The 18,559-nt window shown below is 42.5% G+C and overlaps 1 protein-coding gene across 1 annotated transcript in view; it reads right to left on the bottom strand.

Annotated features, from left to right (window-relative positions):
• LOC126481302 (odorant receptor Or2-like) overlaps nt 1-11,227 on the bottom strand; it is a 113,123-nt gene extending 101,896 nt beyond the window's left edge. Inside the window, exon 1 of the mRNA XM_050104954.1 lies at nt 11,130-11,227. Coding sequence (XP_049960911.1) covers nt 11,130-11,217 — 88 coding nt within the window. The 5' untranslated portion in view covers nt 11,218-11,227. The remainder of the gene's footprint in view (nt 1-11,129) is intronic.
• Between the last annotated feature and the right edge of the window lie 7,332 nt (nt 11,228-18,559).

Below are 18,559 nucleotides of genomic sequence, written 5' to 3' on the forward strand. Positions count from 1 at the left end.
GGCCACATGTTGGGTTGTCGTGCAGTGTCAACTTTGTTCACAAGAAAACTTCCGGTCTCCCGTAATCTTCTGTCGACTGCTACAAACGTATTCGCACATGGAATAATAAGTTGTAAATGTGCTGGTCCCCCAATGCATTGTGACCCGCAGCGCCGTATGTATAACGAACATTGTATTCGTCGAAAGAGTACCGATGACGCGCCATCCTACCACCGCGTTCGCTGCTGTGCCAGGCTGTGTCCCGCCTACCTCTTCCATTGTCCCATCGCAACTGTTTCGAGTCAATTCGCAGATAAACGGACACTTTAACAACGATCCTCTGGATCAGTACCATTTCCAAAGATGAACGAATTACTGGTAGATAAAACTTACTACACAATCTGATGCACGTAATGCCAGTTGTTCTCACAACTCGGTTTCGATCACTGCTACACTCAATCGTTTAATTTTTGTATTGCTCTCGTGTTCTGTTTGCGTAAATCAAACGAAGGAGAGGTATGGCAACACCGCCTCTGGTAGGTTGCTTGAATTTGCATATGCTACGACCTGATTGGCTAACTTCAATACTAAATAAGCACAACCACCCCTGCAACACACTTACAAAGTCTTCAGTCTCTTTCTGAGCACCCCCCGACCCTGTATGGCATCCCGGTCTCCTCTTCAAACTCACGCCTTCCCCATCAACTATGTCCGCCTGATAGCTTCCTTCCTCTCTCATCGCCCCTCCTATCTTACCATTCACAACTCCAATTCTTACACCTTTTCCCCCTCCGCAGGCGTGCCCCAAGGCTCCGTCCTTTCCCCTCTCCTCTACCTCTTATAGACAGTGGACATGCCACAGCCCCCATGACCCGTCCATCTCCTGCAATATGCCAATGACACCGCCTTCCTTGCTCTTGCCCCCTCTCTCCAACGTTCCCAGCGCCTCCTCCAGTCCCACTTTGTCCTGTTCACTGCATGGTGCAACGAATGGCTCCTTAAGATCAATCCCTCCAAGACTCAGGCAATCATCGTAGGACAGACCACCCCTTCCTTCCGCCTCCTAGATTTCTACCTTACCATCTATCGCCACCCCATTGCCCTCACTCCCACCCTCAAGTACCTTGGCAGCACCCTCGACCGCTGCCTTCCTTGGACCCCCCATCTGCTCACAGTCCAAGCCAAGGCACATAACCATCTCCTCCAACTCCTCTCTGCTCGAATATGGGGATTAGACCCTTCCACTATCCTACATACCTACAAGTCCTTCATACACCCCATCCTATGTTATGCTCGCCCCACTTGGATCTCTGCTGCCCCCCCCCCCACCACCACCTACTACAAATCCCTCCAAATCCTTGAGCGCCATGCACTCTACATCACTTATCACATCCCCCGTCCCCCACTCTGATCCTTTATCTGATTCCCTTCCCCCATCTCCTCCTGTTCCTAGAACGAATACGGATCCTATATCTCTACCACAAACTGGATCCTCCCCATCCTTTGGTTTCCCCATCCTCTTCCTCCCTAGCCCGCTGCCGCGTCTGTACCACAGTGTCCCACCTGGTCTCCATCTCCACACACTCCGTACCTTCGCCCAAGGTGGCTTCTGCCAACTTCGCCTCCCAGATGATGTCCTCGTGCCTTCCATCTACCCTTCCTACCATCAGATCTAATCCCTCCTCCTTCGATATCACCCTCCTCAGGGCTCCCTCTCTCCCTCCCTCTCCCCCTTCCTCTCTTCCTCCTTTTAACCTGTTGACCACCTTCTTTCTCCTTTTCACCCCCCCCCCCCCTGGGCTTCCAGCTCCTTTCCTTCTCCCCTCGACTGCCCCCTCCGACCCTCCTCCCTGTTTCCCCCTACTGTCTCTACCCCCTCCCTTTTCTTGCCTGCCCCCCTCCTCCCTTCACCTGGTGGTAGGTCCCCCTCAGTGCAGTGGCTTTTAACATTCTTGTTGTGGTGTCAGTGTAGCTCTAGTACCATGTGTAGTGCTACACTACACCAGCACCAACAGTGTCGCCAGTATCATTCATTTGTGTTACCAATGCTGTTTCTTTGTTTTTTGTGTGGACTCACAGTATTCATTCTTTGCAGGTGTGTGTGGCTCTCGTCTATGTTGTTTTTAAATCTGCAGTTTATAATCATCCATTTTTGTTCTTGTTTTCTTTTCATCACTTTATACCATTCTCTGTTATGTGTTCTTTTCTCATTTGACTATGTTATTTCTGTAACTCTCTTGTCTCAAAAGCGGCGTACTGTGCTGCTGCCAGCCCGCCCCATTTTGGGGAGTGAAATATCAATAAAGAAAAAAAATGAGCACTCCGTATTGGTTGTTTCAGTCGAAGCACCATGCTGCAAATGAGTTTCGATTTTGAGGTTATGAATGTTGCGAATCTTTGAAACCAAAATACATTACTGCATAACTTCACAAATCATTGATCTTATTGTGAGATACACTTATATACACACTGTTTTTTAAATTACTGTGATGTATACTCCAAAAGACAATTAATAAAAGCGACAGTGAACAGAAAAGGAGGGAGCATAACTACAGCCAACAAAAATTGTCAAGGACCATAATACAAACGTGGGATTCGTTGACAAAGCAGACATGTGGGAGCAAACATATACCACTGGCCGAAAATAGCAGTTGACGGTGGCACAGAGTCTTCCGGCACCTCAGTTATGTGAGTATTGTAAAAAGTTGTATTATATGTAAACTTTCCAACAAGTTTCCCAGGTTGTGAGGTAGCTACAGGACTCTTTGGGGGATATGTTTCACCCCCTTTGGTAGGAAAGAAAACCAGATAGTCCAAGAAATAATTTGAGGCCTTACATTTGAAAGACAGTGCTTAGTGACAAAGCAGAACACATGCCTGTGAAGAGCACTTTTAAACGATGTGTCTATTGCAGCAGCAAGGAAAATTCGAGAAGAACAAGATAGGTGTGTTCCATGTGCAAAGACTGATTGTGTGTGATCAAGAGAAGATATTGCTCTCAGTTGCATCAGATGTAGACAATTTAAGAAGAGGAAAACTGGCTGAAAGAGTGAACTGAAGTTTGTGTTGGCAGGAGACACGGGTTCAAGTTCAAGCTGCTGCACAAATGTTAATTAATTTCTTCAGCTTCTATCATTATTGAAGATAAAATTCCACAGTTTCAGAAGTGTGACAATGATGGTTGTGCTAACCAATGCAAACTAGCCTAAATCTAATTTTATTTCTCTCTCCGAACGCCTTGTGTTACATCTAAAACAACTGTTTGAGTTATCTTAACAGTGACATATGCGTCTTTTTCCTGAAGTCCATATTTTTGTCCTACATCACCATATCCAGCGTCTTTGACGATTACGTCCCTTGGGAGTGGGGACCCAACCTCTAGTTATAGAATGACACTTTAGTCTCCATCAGAGCCTGCTCTGATTTGAAACTTCATAGCAGATAAAAATTGTTTAGCGGACCAGGACTCGAGCCGGTCATTCACAGGCGAGTGCTCTACCGACCGAGCTATGTTTCTTTTCTGTTTTCTTCCTTCATAGAATTGTAAATAACTCTTCATGGTGAAACAAATTCTTCTTGATGAGTAAATATTTCTTTGAAAACTCAAATCCTTCTTCAACTTCTTGTAAATTCCGCCTGAAATTCAGGTTCTTACCTAAACCAAACTTACAGAGAGGTACAACGTCTCGTTTTTCAGAGCACACAGTGTCTCTTGCAATTAAAAATAATGTGGAGCTGTCTTCTGAAAAAAAGCTACACAGAAAACCCACTGGCGAACCAAAGTCTTTTTTCCAAATAGATTAACCGAAGACACACATACTTCTTAAAATAAATAAATGAATAATCCTCAAATTTTCACCAGCATGAAAAGATTGTCAGAAGGTGAGGCGAGTTCTTGAAGTGCTGCAATTAAGTCCTCTTCCATTTCCTGGTGGTTTCAAGCGAACTGACGTGTAAGACCAAGCGCGTGCTACCCTTCACCAGCTCCACAGTTAAGGCGGTGTCACACAGGACGAGGCAGCTCATGTTGATGTGGACGCAGACGGGAGACCCAGCGTCGTGGCACACAGTGCCGGCGACACACGGGATGACCTGGTTCACGTGGTTCTGTGCTGCCGGCGCTCTCCAGAGGCGGTCCTTGGCCTTGCTTGGCTTGCAGTATGCAAGCTGTACAAAAGTGGACACACGTAAAATTCCTACATTGTTGTTGTTGTGGTCTTCAGTCCTGAGACTGGTTTGACGCAGCTCTCCATGCTACTCTATCCTGTGCAAGCTTCTTCATCTCCCAGTACCTACTGCAACCTACATCCTTCTGAATCTGCTTAGTGTATTCATCTCTTGGTCTCCCCCTACGATTTTTACCCTCCACACTGCCCTCCAATACTATATTAGTGATCGCTTGATGCCTCAGAACATGTACTACCAACCGCTCCCTTCTACTGGTCAAGTTGTGCCACAAGCTTCTCTTCTCCCCAATCCTATTCAATACTTCCTCATTAGTTATGTGATCTAGCATTCAGCATTCTTCTGTAGCACCACATTTCGAAAGCTTCTATTCTCTTCTTGTCCAAACTATTTACCGTCCATGTTTCACTTCCATACATGGCTACACTCCATACGAATACTTTCAGAAATGACTTCCTGACACTTAAATCTATACTCGAAGTTAACAAATTTCTCTTCTTCAGAAACGCTTTCCTTGCCATTGCCAGTCTATATTTTATATCATCTCTACTTCGACCATCATCAGTTATTTTCCTCCCCAAATAGCAAAACTCCTTTACTATTTTACGTGTCTTATTTCCTAATCTAATATTCTCAACATCACCCGACTTAATTCGACTACATTCCATTATACTCGTTTTGCTTTTGTTGATGTTCATCTTATATCCTCCCTTCAAGACAATGTCCATTCCGTTCAACTGCTCTTCCAAGTCCTTTGCTGTCTCTGACAGAATCACAATGTCATCGGCGAACCTCAAAGTTTTTATTTCTTCTCCATGGATTTTAATACCTACTCCGAATTTTTGTTTTGTTTCCTTTACTGCTTGCTCAATACACAGATTGAATAACACCGGGGAAAGGTTACAACCCTGTCTTACTCCCTTCCCAACCACTGCTTCCCTTTCATGTCCCTCGACTCTTATAACTGCCATCTGGTTTCTGTTCAAATTGTAAATAGCCTTTCGCTCCCTGTATTTTACCCCTGCCACCTTTAGAATTTGAAAGAGAGTATTCCAATCAACATTGTCAAAAGCTTTCTCTAAGTCTACAAATGCTAGAAACGTAGGTTTGCCTTTCCTTAATCTTTCTTCTAAGATAAGTCGTAAGGTCAGTATTGCCTCACGTGTTCCAGTATTTCTACGGAATCCAAACTGATCTTCCCCGAGGTCGGCTTCTACTAGTTTTTCCATTCGTCTGTAAAGAATTCGTGTTAGTATCTTGCAGCTGTGGCTTATTAAACTGATTGTTCGGTAATTTTCACATCTGTCAACACCTGCTTTCTTTGGGATTGGTATTATTATATTCTTCTTGACGTCTGAGGGTACTTCGCCGGTTTCATACATCTTGCTCACCAGATGGTAGAGTTTTGTCAGGACTGGCTCTCCCAAGACTGTCAGTAGTTCTAATGGAATGTTGTCTACTCCCGGGGCCTTGTTTCGACTCAGGTCTTTCAGTGCTCTGTCAAACTCTTCACGCAGTATCTTATCTCCCATTTCATCTTCATCTACATCCTCTTCCATTTCCATAGTATTGTCCTCAACTACATCGCCCTTGTATAGACGCTCTATATACTCCTTCCACCTTTCTGCCTTCCCTTCTTTGCTTAGAACTGGGTTTCCATCTGAGCTCTTGATATTCATACAAGTGGTTCTCTTCTCTCCAAAGGTCTCTTTAATTTTCCTGTAGGCAGCATCTATCTTACCCCTAGTGAGATAAGCCTCTACATCCTTACATTTGTCCTCTAGCCATCCCTGCTTAGCCATTTTGCACTTCCTGTCGATCTCGTTTTTGAGACGTTTGTATTCCTTTTTGCCTGCTTCATTTACTGCATTTTTATATTTTCTCCTTTCATCAATTAAATTCAATATATCTTCTGTTACCCAAGGCTTTCTACTAGCCCTCGTCTTTTTACCTACTTGATCCTCTGCTGCCTTCACTATTTCATCCCTAAAAGCTACCCATTCTTCTTCTATTGTATTTCTTTCCCCCGTTCCTGTCAATTGTTCCCTTACGCTCTCCCTGAAACTCTGTACAACCTCTGGTTCTTTCAGTTTATCCAGGTCCCATCTCCTTAAATTCCCACCTTTTTGCAGTTTCTTCAGTTTTAATCTGCAGGTCATAACCAATACATTGTGGTCAGAGTCCACATCTGCCCCTGGAAATGTCTTACAATTTAAAACCTGGTTCCTAAATCTCTGTCTTACCATTATATAATCTATCTGATACCTTTTAGTATCTCCAGGGTTCTTCCATGTATACAACCTTCTTTCATGATTCTTAAACCAAGTGTTAGCTATGATTAATTTGTGCTCTGTGCAAAATTCTACCAGGCGGCTTCCTCTTTCATTTCTTAGCCCCAATCCATATTCACCTACTATGTTTCCTTCTCTCCCTTTTCCTACACTCGAATTCCAGTCACCCATGACTATTAAATTTTCGTCTCCCTTCGCTATCTGAATAATTTCTTTTATTTCATCATACATTTCTTCAATTTCTTCGTCATCTGCAGAGCTAGTTGGCATATAAACTTGTACTACTGTAGTAGGTGTAGGCTTCGTATCTATCTTGGCCACAATAATGCGTTCACTATGCTGTTTGTAGTAGCTAACCAGCATTCCTATTTTCCTATTCATTATTAAACCTACTCCTGCATTACCCCTATTTGTTTATAACCCTGTAGTCATCTGACCAGAAGTCTTGTTCCTCCTGCCACCGAACTTCACTAATTCCCACTATATCTAACTTTAACCTATCCATTTCCCTTTTTAAATTTTCTAACCTACCTGCCCAATTAAGGGATCTGACATTCCACGCTCCATTCCGTAGAACGCCAGTTTTCTTTCTCCTGATAACGACATCCTCTTGAGTAGTCCCCTCCCGGAGATCCGAATGGGGGACTATTTTACCTCCGGAATATTTTACCCAAGAGGACGCCATCATCATTTAATCATACAGTAAAGCTGCATGCCCAAGGGAAAAATTAAGGCCGTAGTTTCCCCTTGCTTTCAGCCGTTCGCAGTACCAGCACAGCAAGGCCGTTTTGGTTATTGTTACAAGGCCAAATCAGTCAATCATCCAGACTGTTGCCCTTGCAACTATAGAAAAGACTGCTGCCCCTCTTCAGGAACCACATGTTTGTCTGGCCTCTCAACAGATACCCCTCCGTTGTGGTTGCACCTACGGTGCGGCTATCTGTATCGCTGAGGCACGCAAGCCTCCCCACCAACGGCAAGGTCCATGGTTCATGGGGGGGATTCCTACATTAGCTCTATTAATATGCAAATTTCCTCCCTTGTCTATTGGTTGCTCATGTGGTTGTGTCTAGACCACACATAAATAAAAACTTCAATATCTATAAACACGTAATAGTACAGAAAGGAAAGATATGTGCCCAGTCAGTAAGGACATCAGCTTATAAAAGTTCACAAAATAGCACAAACTCACTCCTGACAGAGAGCGCATTTATCTTTACATAATATAAAATACTAGAGAAATGAATTCTTTTAATATTCAATGAGGATAGAAGCTGAAGCAGTGAATTAAAATTCGCACTTTGGCCAGGACTTGAAACTGGGGCTATTGCTTACCAGGCGGATATGCTAACCACTACTCTACCATAGCAGCATGGACCACCTTAGTTCAATGCCCTCCCTCACACAAACTTCAATTCACACCTTCAGCCCATTTTCCCCTTCTCAGATCGTCAGAATTTCCCATGTTGGACAGTTTCAGTAATACTGACGATTTAACAAGGGGAAAATGGGCTGCAGGTGTGAACTGAAGTTTGTGTGAGGGAGGGCATTGAACTAGAGTAGTCTGTGCAAGTCTGCCAACCACAATTCTATGGTGCTGTTGTGGTTAGCATGGCTGCCTCGTAAGCAGGACTTCTGCACTGAGGTGCCTGTTGTAGCACAAGTCTTAATTCATTGCTTCAGCTTCTATCCTTCTTGGAGACGAAGTTTAGACTCATATGTCTGTAGAAAAATATGATTCCATCTGATCAATAATTTAGTTAATAAGAAAGTGCCACATCCTTCCTCAAGGGGCGTAGGTGGATATAGTGGGACACAAAATCGCTATCCACTATTTTGTTCAAATGGTTCAAATGGCTCTGAGCACTATGCGACTTAACTTCTGAGGTTATCAGTCGCCTAGAACTTAGAACTAATTAAACCTAACTAACCTAAGGACATCAGACACATCCAAGCCCGAGGCAGGAGTCGAACCTGCGACCGTAGCGGTCGCTTGGTTCCAAACTGTAGCGCCTAGAACCGCACGGCCACTCCGGCTGGCCACTATTTTGTAACATGGCTCACCCACCAACTACGTTACGCTGAAGTTGTCGTCACTGAAGTCATAGGCAGCACAACAGCACTTGACACGTACAAAACTTGTAAGTCAAAAGTGAAATGTTTCAAGCACTGAATTTAAACTGATATACAACTCCTTGAGAAGCTCGAAATCCACGATAATGTGTCTTGTCCTTGAAACTGCTGCAAGGCGAAAGTGCGTCAATAAGCCAAGTCTCAGAACAGAAATTCCTCAGCGGGTAAACCTGTGGAATGAAATACTTATGAGGATGGAATGGAAGCGATAAATAGTATTGCAGGGCAGGTATGAAAGCAAGTAAATATCAAGTTACGCATCACTTCCGGTGTAACATATAAGCAGTAGATTACTAGTGAATGTTCTGGGCCAGGAAGAGTTATTACCATTTTCTTACCTCAAGTCAATGATAAGGGGAATCATGTAATGCATTTCGGAGACATAAACGACGTCACCGCCCTCCCCTCCCCCCCCCCCCCTTACCTGGGGAGCCACCAGGAACTTGCTAAGGTCGTCCTGGGGAACCCCCACTTCCGTAGGCTATTGTGTGAATTATACTGAAGGTCATGACATAACTAAATACTGGTCGTGTGGTCCTTCCCACACATCTAAGGGAAGTGGACTAGGTCATCGCATAACCCAATGCTGGTCACATGATTCAAAATTAGTGGTGAATCCTAGTAACAGTGAGAGCACATTAAAATATCGAGAAACAGTGTAGACCAATAAGACTCAAGCTCTCCCCATCCTCTTATCAACCTTTATAACTAGCTCTTCATTCAAGGTCTGAGTCTTGTGAGGAGAGGTTCTGGTTTTTTATAAACAAATTATTATTAACAACAATTCTATACTGGCAGCGTATAAAAACAGTAACAATTATATAACAAATTATTGTTCATTAATGACAATTTCTATCTTTGCAATACTATTTTTGTGCCATGGTAACTAGTATTTCAATTTGCACGTTTTGTGAACTGTGACATAGAACTTCCCCGTTAGATGAAAATGGTCTCTATGTGGAGTTTCGGCTTCTCTGTCCGACGGTAGCCCACAACCATGGCACTCAACTGTTTGCTCATACAAGGTAACGATCTTGCAGGATTATCCCCAATGTATGATTCGAGTCATGTTCTTGATCCATATATAGTGGTGCTTCCCGCCCTCAATGATAAGCCACAAATCAACATTTTGGATAATTTTGAAAAGTAGAGGGGGCCGACTCCTTTATAGTTTACTTCTTTATTCCGAACTGTGTGCTCATGGTCCTTGTCTTTTGGCTTATAAACAACTAGGGTGTTTATGTGAATTGAATAACCAGTGTTCTGGCTTTGAAGTTGGGTATCTCCTGGAGTTTTACAGGGAATGAGATAACTGCCCGCATCTCGTGGTCGTGCGGTAGCGTTCTCGCTTCCCACGCCCGGGTTCCCGGGTTCGATTCCCGGCGGGGTCAGGGATTTTCTCTGCCTTGTGATGGCTGGGTGTTGTGTGCTGTCCTTAGGTTAGTTAGGTTTAAGTAGTTCTAAGTTCTAGGGGACTGATGACCATAGATGTTAAGTCCCATAGTGCTCAGAGCCATTTGAACCATTTTTTTGAGATAACTTGGTGATTACAATGTTTGCAGTCATCGTATATTTCATATTTATTTGCATGCTGCGCATCTTTCAGTTAATTTCTATCTCTAGCGAGAAACTACCATGCAAAGCGATATACACCCTTATCATTCAGATTCTGGGCATTAATACATGCCTGTTTGTTGGAAATATATTCTGGAGGAGGGATGAAACTGGAACCCCCTCCCATTAAATGAACTGGGGATCTGTGAGTATATATCGAGATGGAGTACACAGCTAAGTGCCTTACCGGACACTCTTTCCTGCATGTTGGAGAAATGACTGAGTATGACACTCAACAAAAATTCCGGCCGATTCTGACATCAACTCACTCCTCCCCTAAATTTAAACAATGCTCTTCTCCCCGCCAACGTCACAACCCTGTTTTGAGGGGAGTGTGAGCAAACAGTATAGAGTCGTGTTATACTTAATGGCAGGATACCACTGGTCATTGACGACTTATGGGATCATTCTGTTCAAGAGGACTTGGCAGACATCGAGAAAACAACAGGATCATGGTAGCCCATCTTCGAGTTTTGAAAGTGGCCTTGTGAGATTCTGCCCCTAAAAGCGTCAGTAATTAGAGAGTAGTCCGTTGTGGCTGCATTGGTGATCTGTAACGGAATGAGCAGGGGTACTGCTGCTAGGCCCAGAATGATGAACAGACGTCTGATGCGACGAATATCCATGACGATTGCGAGATGAGTCCAGTGTGCAACTGCATTACCAAACGACCCGGTGTCTTCAGCCTGTGCCACGATGACAGTGATGATGAAGAGCATGGCAGTCATTGTCTTCGTGGTTCAGTCACTGCATCATTGATGATCCAGGCAGGGCGACAAATGTATCATAGTCAGGTCAAGTGGTGAAGTACTTGCATGTGCAAGCCCATGTCAGCATATCTATTTCATCTCAAGTGCAAAGAAAGAAAAAAATTGATAAGTGTCATATATAATTTTAAAAAAGGAATGTGTAGGCATCTATCCATACTCCGTTCATCATGATGATGGACCAGGCTGTGGAGCCTGTGTTTGCAGGTGCGATGGATACATCGAAGACAAAGAGGGCTGGTGGACATATGCTTAATTGTCCTGGAAGATCATTAAGTAGTTGTTACACATGCATTTCTGAATCCACAAATATATATCACACCTACAACAGAAGAACAAGAAATTAATCATCAACATGCAACTATTACGAGCACTCAGACATGAAAAATAGAAAAAATACGTACCCGTAAGGTCACTGGAGTCAAAGTGGGATCTCTTACTAGCCTCTGACGAACAAACGTTTTTACTATGGCGTTTTATCTTCGCTAATTCTTTTGGCGCTGCTGATGTTAGTACTAGCAAGCCTCAGACTGGAATGACTTCCCGCAACGAAAACGTATTTATAGCCGCAAACCACATTGATTTGCTTATTTCAGCCAATGGGAAACGCATATTCTAATCTCTAGTCCCTTTTTTATGCAGGATGGCGCCTGCTCGCATCTGTGCGTACGTGTCGCTATCTACACCACTTTCGCCTGGTTTTTGCACACCAGATTATGTTTCACTGCAGGTGCGCACACTGATCCACCACGAGCTGTCAATTCCGCTGCTCAATGGAGAAGAAGCATTTACCAACACTCTTGAGACCTACTGTGCACCACAACGAGTAACTGCAGCCCACTACTCAAACATCATGTGCCACTGTTAAAGATTGTGCTACATATTTTAACAATGTGCAGACATTGACTAGAACCGAAGTTATCAGTGTAACCATCAAACAGCGTTCAAAGTCAGATAAGTCTCGCACTATGCACTTCTTCCACAACAACAACAACAATAATAATAGTAATAATAAGAGTAATGTAAGGTACTGAGAATAATTTTTTATTCAAACAGCGAAGCTTCACAAGAGCATCGCAGACTGTCCAGACGTTAGGCGGCTGCAGTCACACAGAGTTCATCTAAGAGCCTGCTGGCATTATCTTCAGACAGGGATACACGATTGTATCAAGACGTTACCACACTAAAGCGTTTTAAGAAAGTATGATATAAAATTCAGTGTGTTTAGCGGTACCACTATCTAGAAAGAGTTTATAAACCATTGTGTAGCATTTTATATGAGCATGAGTTTGCGTAATCAATTTCCACATGTTGTCGTTGTTGTTATTGACTTCAGTCCAGAAACTGGTTTGATGCAGCTCTCCATGCTACTATATCCTGTGCAAGCTTCTTCATCACCCAGTACCTACTGCAACCAACATCCTTCTGAATCTGCTTAGTGTATTCATCTCTTGGTCTCCCCCTATCATTTTTGCCCTCCACACTGCCCTCCAATACTAAACTGGTGATCCCATGATGCCTCAGAACATGTCCTACCAACCGATCCCTTCTTCTAGTCAAGTTGTGCCACAAACTACTCTTCTCTCAAATTCTGTTCAATACCTCCTCATTAGTTATGTGGTCTACCCATCTAATCTTCAGCATTCTTCTGTAGCACCACATTTCGAAAGCTTTAATTCTCTTCTTGTCTAAACTATTTATCGTCCATGTTTCACTTCCATACATGGCTGCACTCCACACAAATACTTTCAGAAACGACAGCCTGACTTTTAAATCTACACTCGATGTTAACAAATTTCTCTTCTTCAGAAATGCTTTCCTTGCCATTGCCAGCCTACATTTTATATCCTCTCTACTTTGACCATCATCAGCTATTTTGCTCCCCAAATAGCAAAGCTCATATACTACTTTAAGTGTCTCATTTCCTAATCTAATTCCCTGAGCACCACTTGATTTAATTCGACTACATTCCATTATCCTCGTTTTACTTTGTTGACTTTCCTCTTACATCCTCCTTTCCAGACACTGTCCATTCCGTTCAGTTGCTCTTCCAGGTCCTTTGCTGTCTCTGAGAGAATTATAATGTCATCGGCAAACTACAAAGTTTTCATTTCTTCTTCATGGATTATAATTCATACTCCAAATTATTCTTTTGTTTCCTTTACTGCTTGCTAATATACAGATTGAATAATATCGGGGATAGGCTACAAGCCCGTCTCGCTTCCCTCCTAACCACTGCTTCCCTTTCATGCCCCTAGACTCTTACAACTGCCATCTTGTTTCTGCACAAATTATAAATAGCCTTCGATCCTTGTATTTTACCCTTGACACCTTCAGAATTAGAAAGAGAGTATTCCAGTCAACATTGTCAAAAACGATATCTAAGTCTACAAACACTAGAAACGTAGGTTTGCCTTCCCTTAATCTATCTTCTAAGACAGGTCGTAGGGTCAGTATTGCCTCAAGTGTTCCAACATTTCTACGGAATCCAAACTGATCTTCCCCGAGATCAGCTTCTACCAGTTTTTCCATTCGTCTGTAAAGAATTCGTGTTAGTATTTTGCAGCTGTGACTTATTAAACTGATTGTTCGGTAATTTTCACATCTGTCAACACCTGCTTTCTTTGGGATTGGAATTGTTGCATTCTTCTTGAAGTCTGAGGATATTTCGCCTGTCTCATACATCTTGTTCACCAGATGGTAGAGTTTTGTCAAGACTGGCTCTCACAGAGCTATCAATAGGTCTAATGGAATGTTGTCTACTCCCGGGGCCCTGTTTCGCCTTAGAGCTTTCAGTGCTCTGTCTAACCCTTCACGCAGTATCATATCTCCCATTTCGCCTTCATCTTCATGCTCTTCCATTTCCATAATATTGTCGTCAACTACATCGCTCTAGTATAGACCCTCTAGATACTCCTTCCACCTTTCTGCTTTCCCATCTTTGCTTAGAACTGGGTTTCCATCTTAGCTTTTGATATTCATACAAGTGGTTCTCTTTTCTCCAAATGTCTCTTTAATTATCCTGTAGGCAGTATCTATCTTACCCCTAGTGAGATATGAGTCTACATCCTTACATTTGTCCTCTAGCCATCCCTACTTAGCCATTTTGCACTTCCTGTTGATCCCATTTTTAAGACGTTTGTATTCCTCTTTGCCTGCTTAATTTACTGCATTTTTATATTTTCCCCTTTTATCAATTAAATTCAATATTTTTTCAGTTACTCAAGGATTTTTACTAGCCTTCGTCTTTTTATCTACTTAATCCTCTGCTGCCTTCACTATTTCATCTCTCAAAACTACCCATTCCTCATCTACTGTATTTCTTTCCCCCATTCTTGTCAATCGTTCCCTGATGCTCTCCCTGAAACTTTCCACAACCTCTGGTTCTGTCAGTTTATCCAGGTCCCATCTCCTTAAATTCCCACCTTTTTGCAATTTGTTCAGTTTTAATCTACAGTTCATAACCAATAGATTGTGGTCAGAGTCCATATCTGCCACTGGAAATGTCTTACAATTTAAAACCTGGTTCCTAAATCTCTGTCTTACCATTATATAATCTATCTGAAACCTTCGGGTGTCTCCAGGCCTCTTCCATGTATACAAACTTCTTTCATGATTACTGAACGAAGTGTTAGCTATGATTAAATTATGCTCTGTGCAAAATTCTACCAGGCGTCTTCCTCTTTCATTCTTTATCCCCATTCCATTTTCACCTACTACGTTTCTTTCCTTTCCTTTCCCTACTATCGAATTTCAGTCACTGATGACGATTAAATTTTCGTTTCCCTTCACTATCTGAATAATTTCTTTTATCTCATCATACATTTCTTCAATGTCTTCGTCATCTGCGGAGCTAGTTGGCATATAAACTTGTACTACTGTGGTAGGCGTGAGCTTTGTGTCTATCTTGGTCACAATAATGCGTTCACTATGCTGTTTATAGTAGCACTTCTATTTTTTATTCATTATTAAACCTACTCCTGTGTTACCTCTATTTGATTTTTTATTTATAACCCTGTAATCACCTGACCAGAAGTCTTGTTCCTCCTGCCACCGAACTTCACTCAGTCCCACTATATCTAACTTTTTAAATTTTCTAACCTACCTGCCCGATTAAGGGATTTGACATTCCACGCTCCGATCCGAAGAACGCCAGTTTTCTTTCTCCTGATTACGACGTCCTGCTGAGTAGTCCCTTCCCGGAGATCCGAATGGGGGACTATTTTAGCTACGGAATATTTTACCTAAGACGACGCCATCATCAGGTAACAATACAGTAAAGCTGCATACCCTCGGGAAAAATTACGGCTGTAGTTTCCCCTTGCTTTCAGCCGTTCACAGTACCAGCACAGAAAGATTAGCGTTACAAGGCCAGATCAGTCAATCGTCCAGACTGTTGCCCCTGCAACTACTGAAAAGGTTGCTGCCCCTCTTCAGGAACCACACGTTTGTATGGCCTCTCAACAGGTACCCCTCTGTTGTGGTTGCACCTACGGTACGACTATCTGTATCGCTGAGGCACGCAAGTCTCCCCACCAACGGCAAGGTCCATGGTTCATGGGAGGGGGGGGGGGGGAGGAATTTCCACATACAGTAATTAAAATTGTAGGCAGATGGATGTTCTCCACAGACCCCCACACGTCAAACACAGTTTAGTTCATTATCCACATTGGTAGCAAAAATCTGTGAGTAAAGACCGAAGATGGTAGCACTCTGGCTCATTCCTCTGTAAGTGTTGGTGTGTGTGTGTATGTGTGTGTGTGTGTGTGTGTGTGTGTGTGTGTGTGTGTGTGTGTGTGTGTGGGAGGGGTGGAGGGGGGAGGGGTAAGCGTGGATGGGTGGGTCGGTGGGTGTTTATGCTGGGATATGGATACCCCTAGTGCCAGGAGTACACATTTCGTATGTGTTGAGAGCATTATGTACCCAATAACTGATGCTACTGAAGACAACAATCGAAAAAAATGGTTAAATGTAGGATAAATGGTTTCAAAAACTTGAAAAACGCCGAGAAATAGCAATATTAAGGGTAATCTTAGTCATTTAGATAAAATACAAACCTCTCATGACTTCGTCTATAGAAACGTGAACATGGGATCCATATGTATTAGTTCTGAAATCATAACACTTTACATTGCTTCCAAATATTTTTATGATTCCAGAGATGACTCGCACCTCACATGAACGGGGTAAAGCAGCACAGCATTCAAAATAAAAAAGAAATGCCGGTCCTCTCTCTCTCTCTCTCTCTCTCTCTCTCTCTCTCTCACACACACACAGATATAGTGCACTATGGCAAATCCGTCTTCCCACCAGGTCTCTCGAATGCACCTTCCTTGCGCTATTAAAGCGTATGTGTTGTCATGCCCTCTCATATCTCTACTCGTTACAACCGTTCTCTGCCGATTACTTCAGCTGTGTAATTTTTTTAAATTTGTAAGTGCATGTGTGACACCATGCCTCTTCATGCAGCCCTCTGTACAAATAAGAAACCCCATATACTTTTCGCAAGGGATCTGCAAACTCTCTTAAACTTTAACACAGATCTCTCAGTAGTTTTCGAGAGCAGATGGTGTTGTGATTCTAATAGTTCTGTCCTCCTTAGTACAAACTTATAGCTCTCTAGTATAGTATCCAAGATTTCTCCATGCACTTTGATCTACTGCTTATGCCAGAAAAAATTTTGGCTACTTTCTAAATATAAATGCGATATTCTGTATGACTATGTTGTATTCAGATTAACTGTATTTTTTTTTTTACTTTTCAACAAATTCTTCCATATTTCCCGATTTTTCCATATTTTTTCATATGCTGTTATTGTTTCCATTACCTTCCAACTGTGATACAGAGTGCCAACCCAGTACGCCTTCCAGGTGTCAACATGCATAAAACTAAGCGCCAAGGCAAATACTAAAACGCATGGAAATATATAGATTTGCTGTCGAAGATGAGTGATGACATTATTCTGATGTTAACACACTCACCCCAGGACATTTCAAATTTCGAGGGGTAGCACCCCTATTATTCAATTCACTTATACACCCTGGGTGTTGATAAGCCAGGAGATGATTACCATGATCACACTGTACAGAATAAACAAGTAAACCATAAATTTGTTGAACCCAATGCTTTTCTAAATTAATAGATCAGTGCCCAAAACATGTTAATTTTTTGCTTTCCTCTGACAGGGAGAAGTAACACTACATGTGGATCAAATACCTGTCCATCTACTTTGTGCCCAATTGACAACGAAAAAAATGTACAATGTATTTTTGGCGCAGATACCTCACCTGTTTTACGAAGAGTGATTATCTGGAATGGCATCTGACTGACTGCTTGGGCTAGGATACGTCTACCAAGGATAAGAAGTTCTTAAGGTTTAAGAATATCCAAACTAGGAGTGATGTACCTTCGCTGTGTACACTACCTTCAAGTGCGTCCTAGCTCATGCGGTGCACTGTCAGAATGCCCCCACTACCTCCTATACAACTCTCAACAAACGGCACGGACCCTGTGCGGCAGCGTATCAACTTGTATGCTTGTATGTCTCCAGTCACAGTAAATTCGAAGCGTACATTGGAGATAATCCTGCGAGATCGTTGCTCGCTGAGCCCGAAAACTTGCGTAGGAAGTTGATAGGATTTATCCCAACAGCGTTCCATGAGCGACTCACAAGAGAATAATGCCTTGTACCAGCAAGCTGTTGAGTGTCATATTTGTGAGCTGCCATTCAATCGAGAAGCAAAAACTCCATGTTGCCTTTAATGGGGGAGTTCCACGGTGCAGCTCACAATACATGTAACTTGGAGTACCAACTGCAGTGGGACATACTAACTTCCTTTCAATATTTGACTGGGTATGATGCTCACTTTCCCGTTAAACACTTGGGTGATTTCAGGTTGAAGGAAGAGAAGGTCAGTGTCATTAATGACACCATTGATAAGTACATTGTATTTTCCGAGAGAATCATGCCAAGAATATTGCTGTGATTTCCATAATTGATTTGCTCCATGCACACCACATCACTTCACAAGGTTGCTAAGATGATGCATCAGGATGACATGCATATCACCAGAGCCACATGTCCGGATGCAAGGTGTCTGTTTGAGACAAGAAGGGCATCCTCCCATTTGAATACCTGGGTTTGATGAAAAGATGGCACGAAATCAAATTGCTTGACGTAACGGCATTCTTCACCTGTTGCTGCTAGTTCCCGTTTCGCATGTATGTGCACAAATATAGAAAAAATGATCAGAAAGAAATGACTAAAATGTAAACACTGAGTATAGAAAGAACAGAAAACAAATTTAAATACTGTATATATTAAATGATGATGACACCAATGAGAAAGAAAACATAAATATTGTACAAAAGAGTGACAAATGTATATAGAAACAAAATGGGAAATGTTGTGTTTGAGTTCCTGTTCACTATACTAACTAGCTATAGTGTACACAAATGTAGCTGTGTAACTGGTAGCCATAAATCATCAGAGATACTTTTGCAAATAAGGCATTTATATATATATATATATATATATATATATATATATATATATATATATATGTGTGTGTGTGTGTGTGTGTGTGTGTG

This window comes from Schistocerca serialis, chromosome 5 (genome assembly GCF_023864345.2).
Source record: "Schistocerca serialis cubense isolate TAMUIC-IGC-003099 chromosome 5, iqSchSeri2.2, whole genome shotgun sequence".
Taxonomy (NCBI): Eukaryota; Metazoa; Arthropoda; class Insecta; order Orthoptera; family Acrididae; genus Schistocerca; species Schistocerca serialis.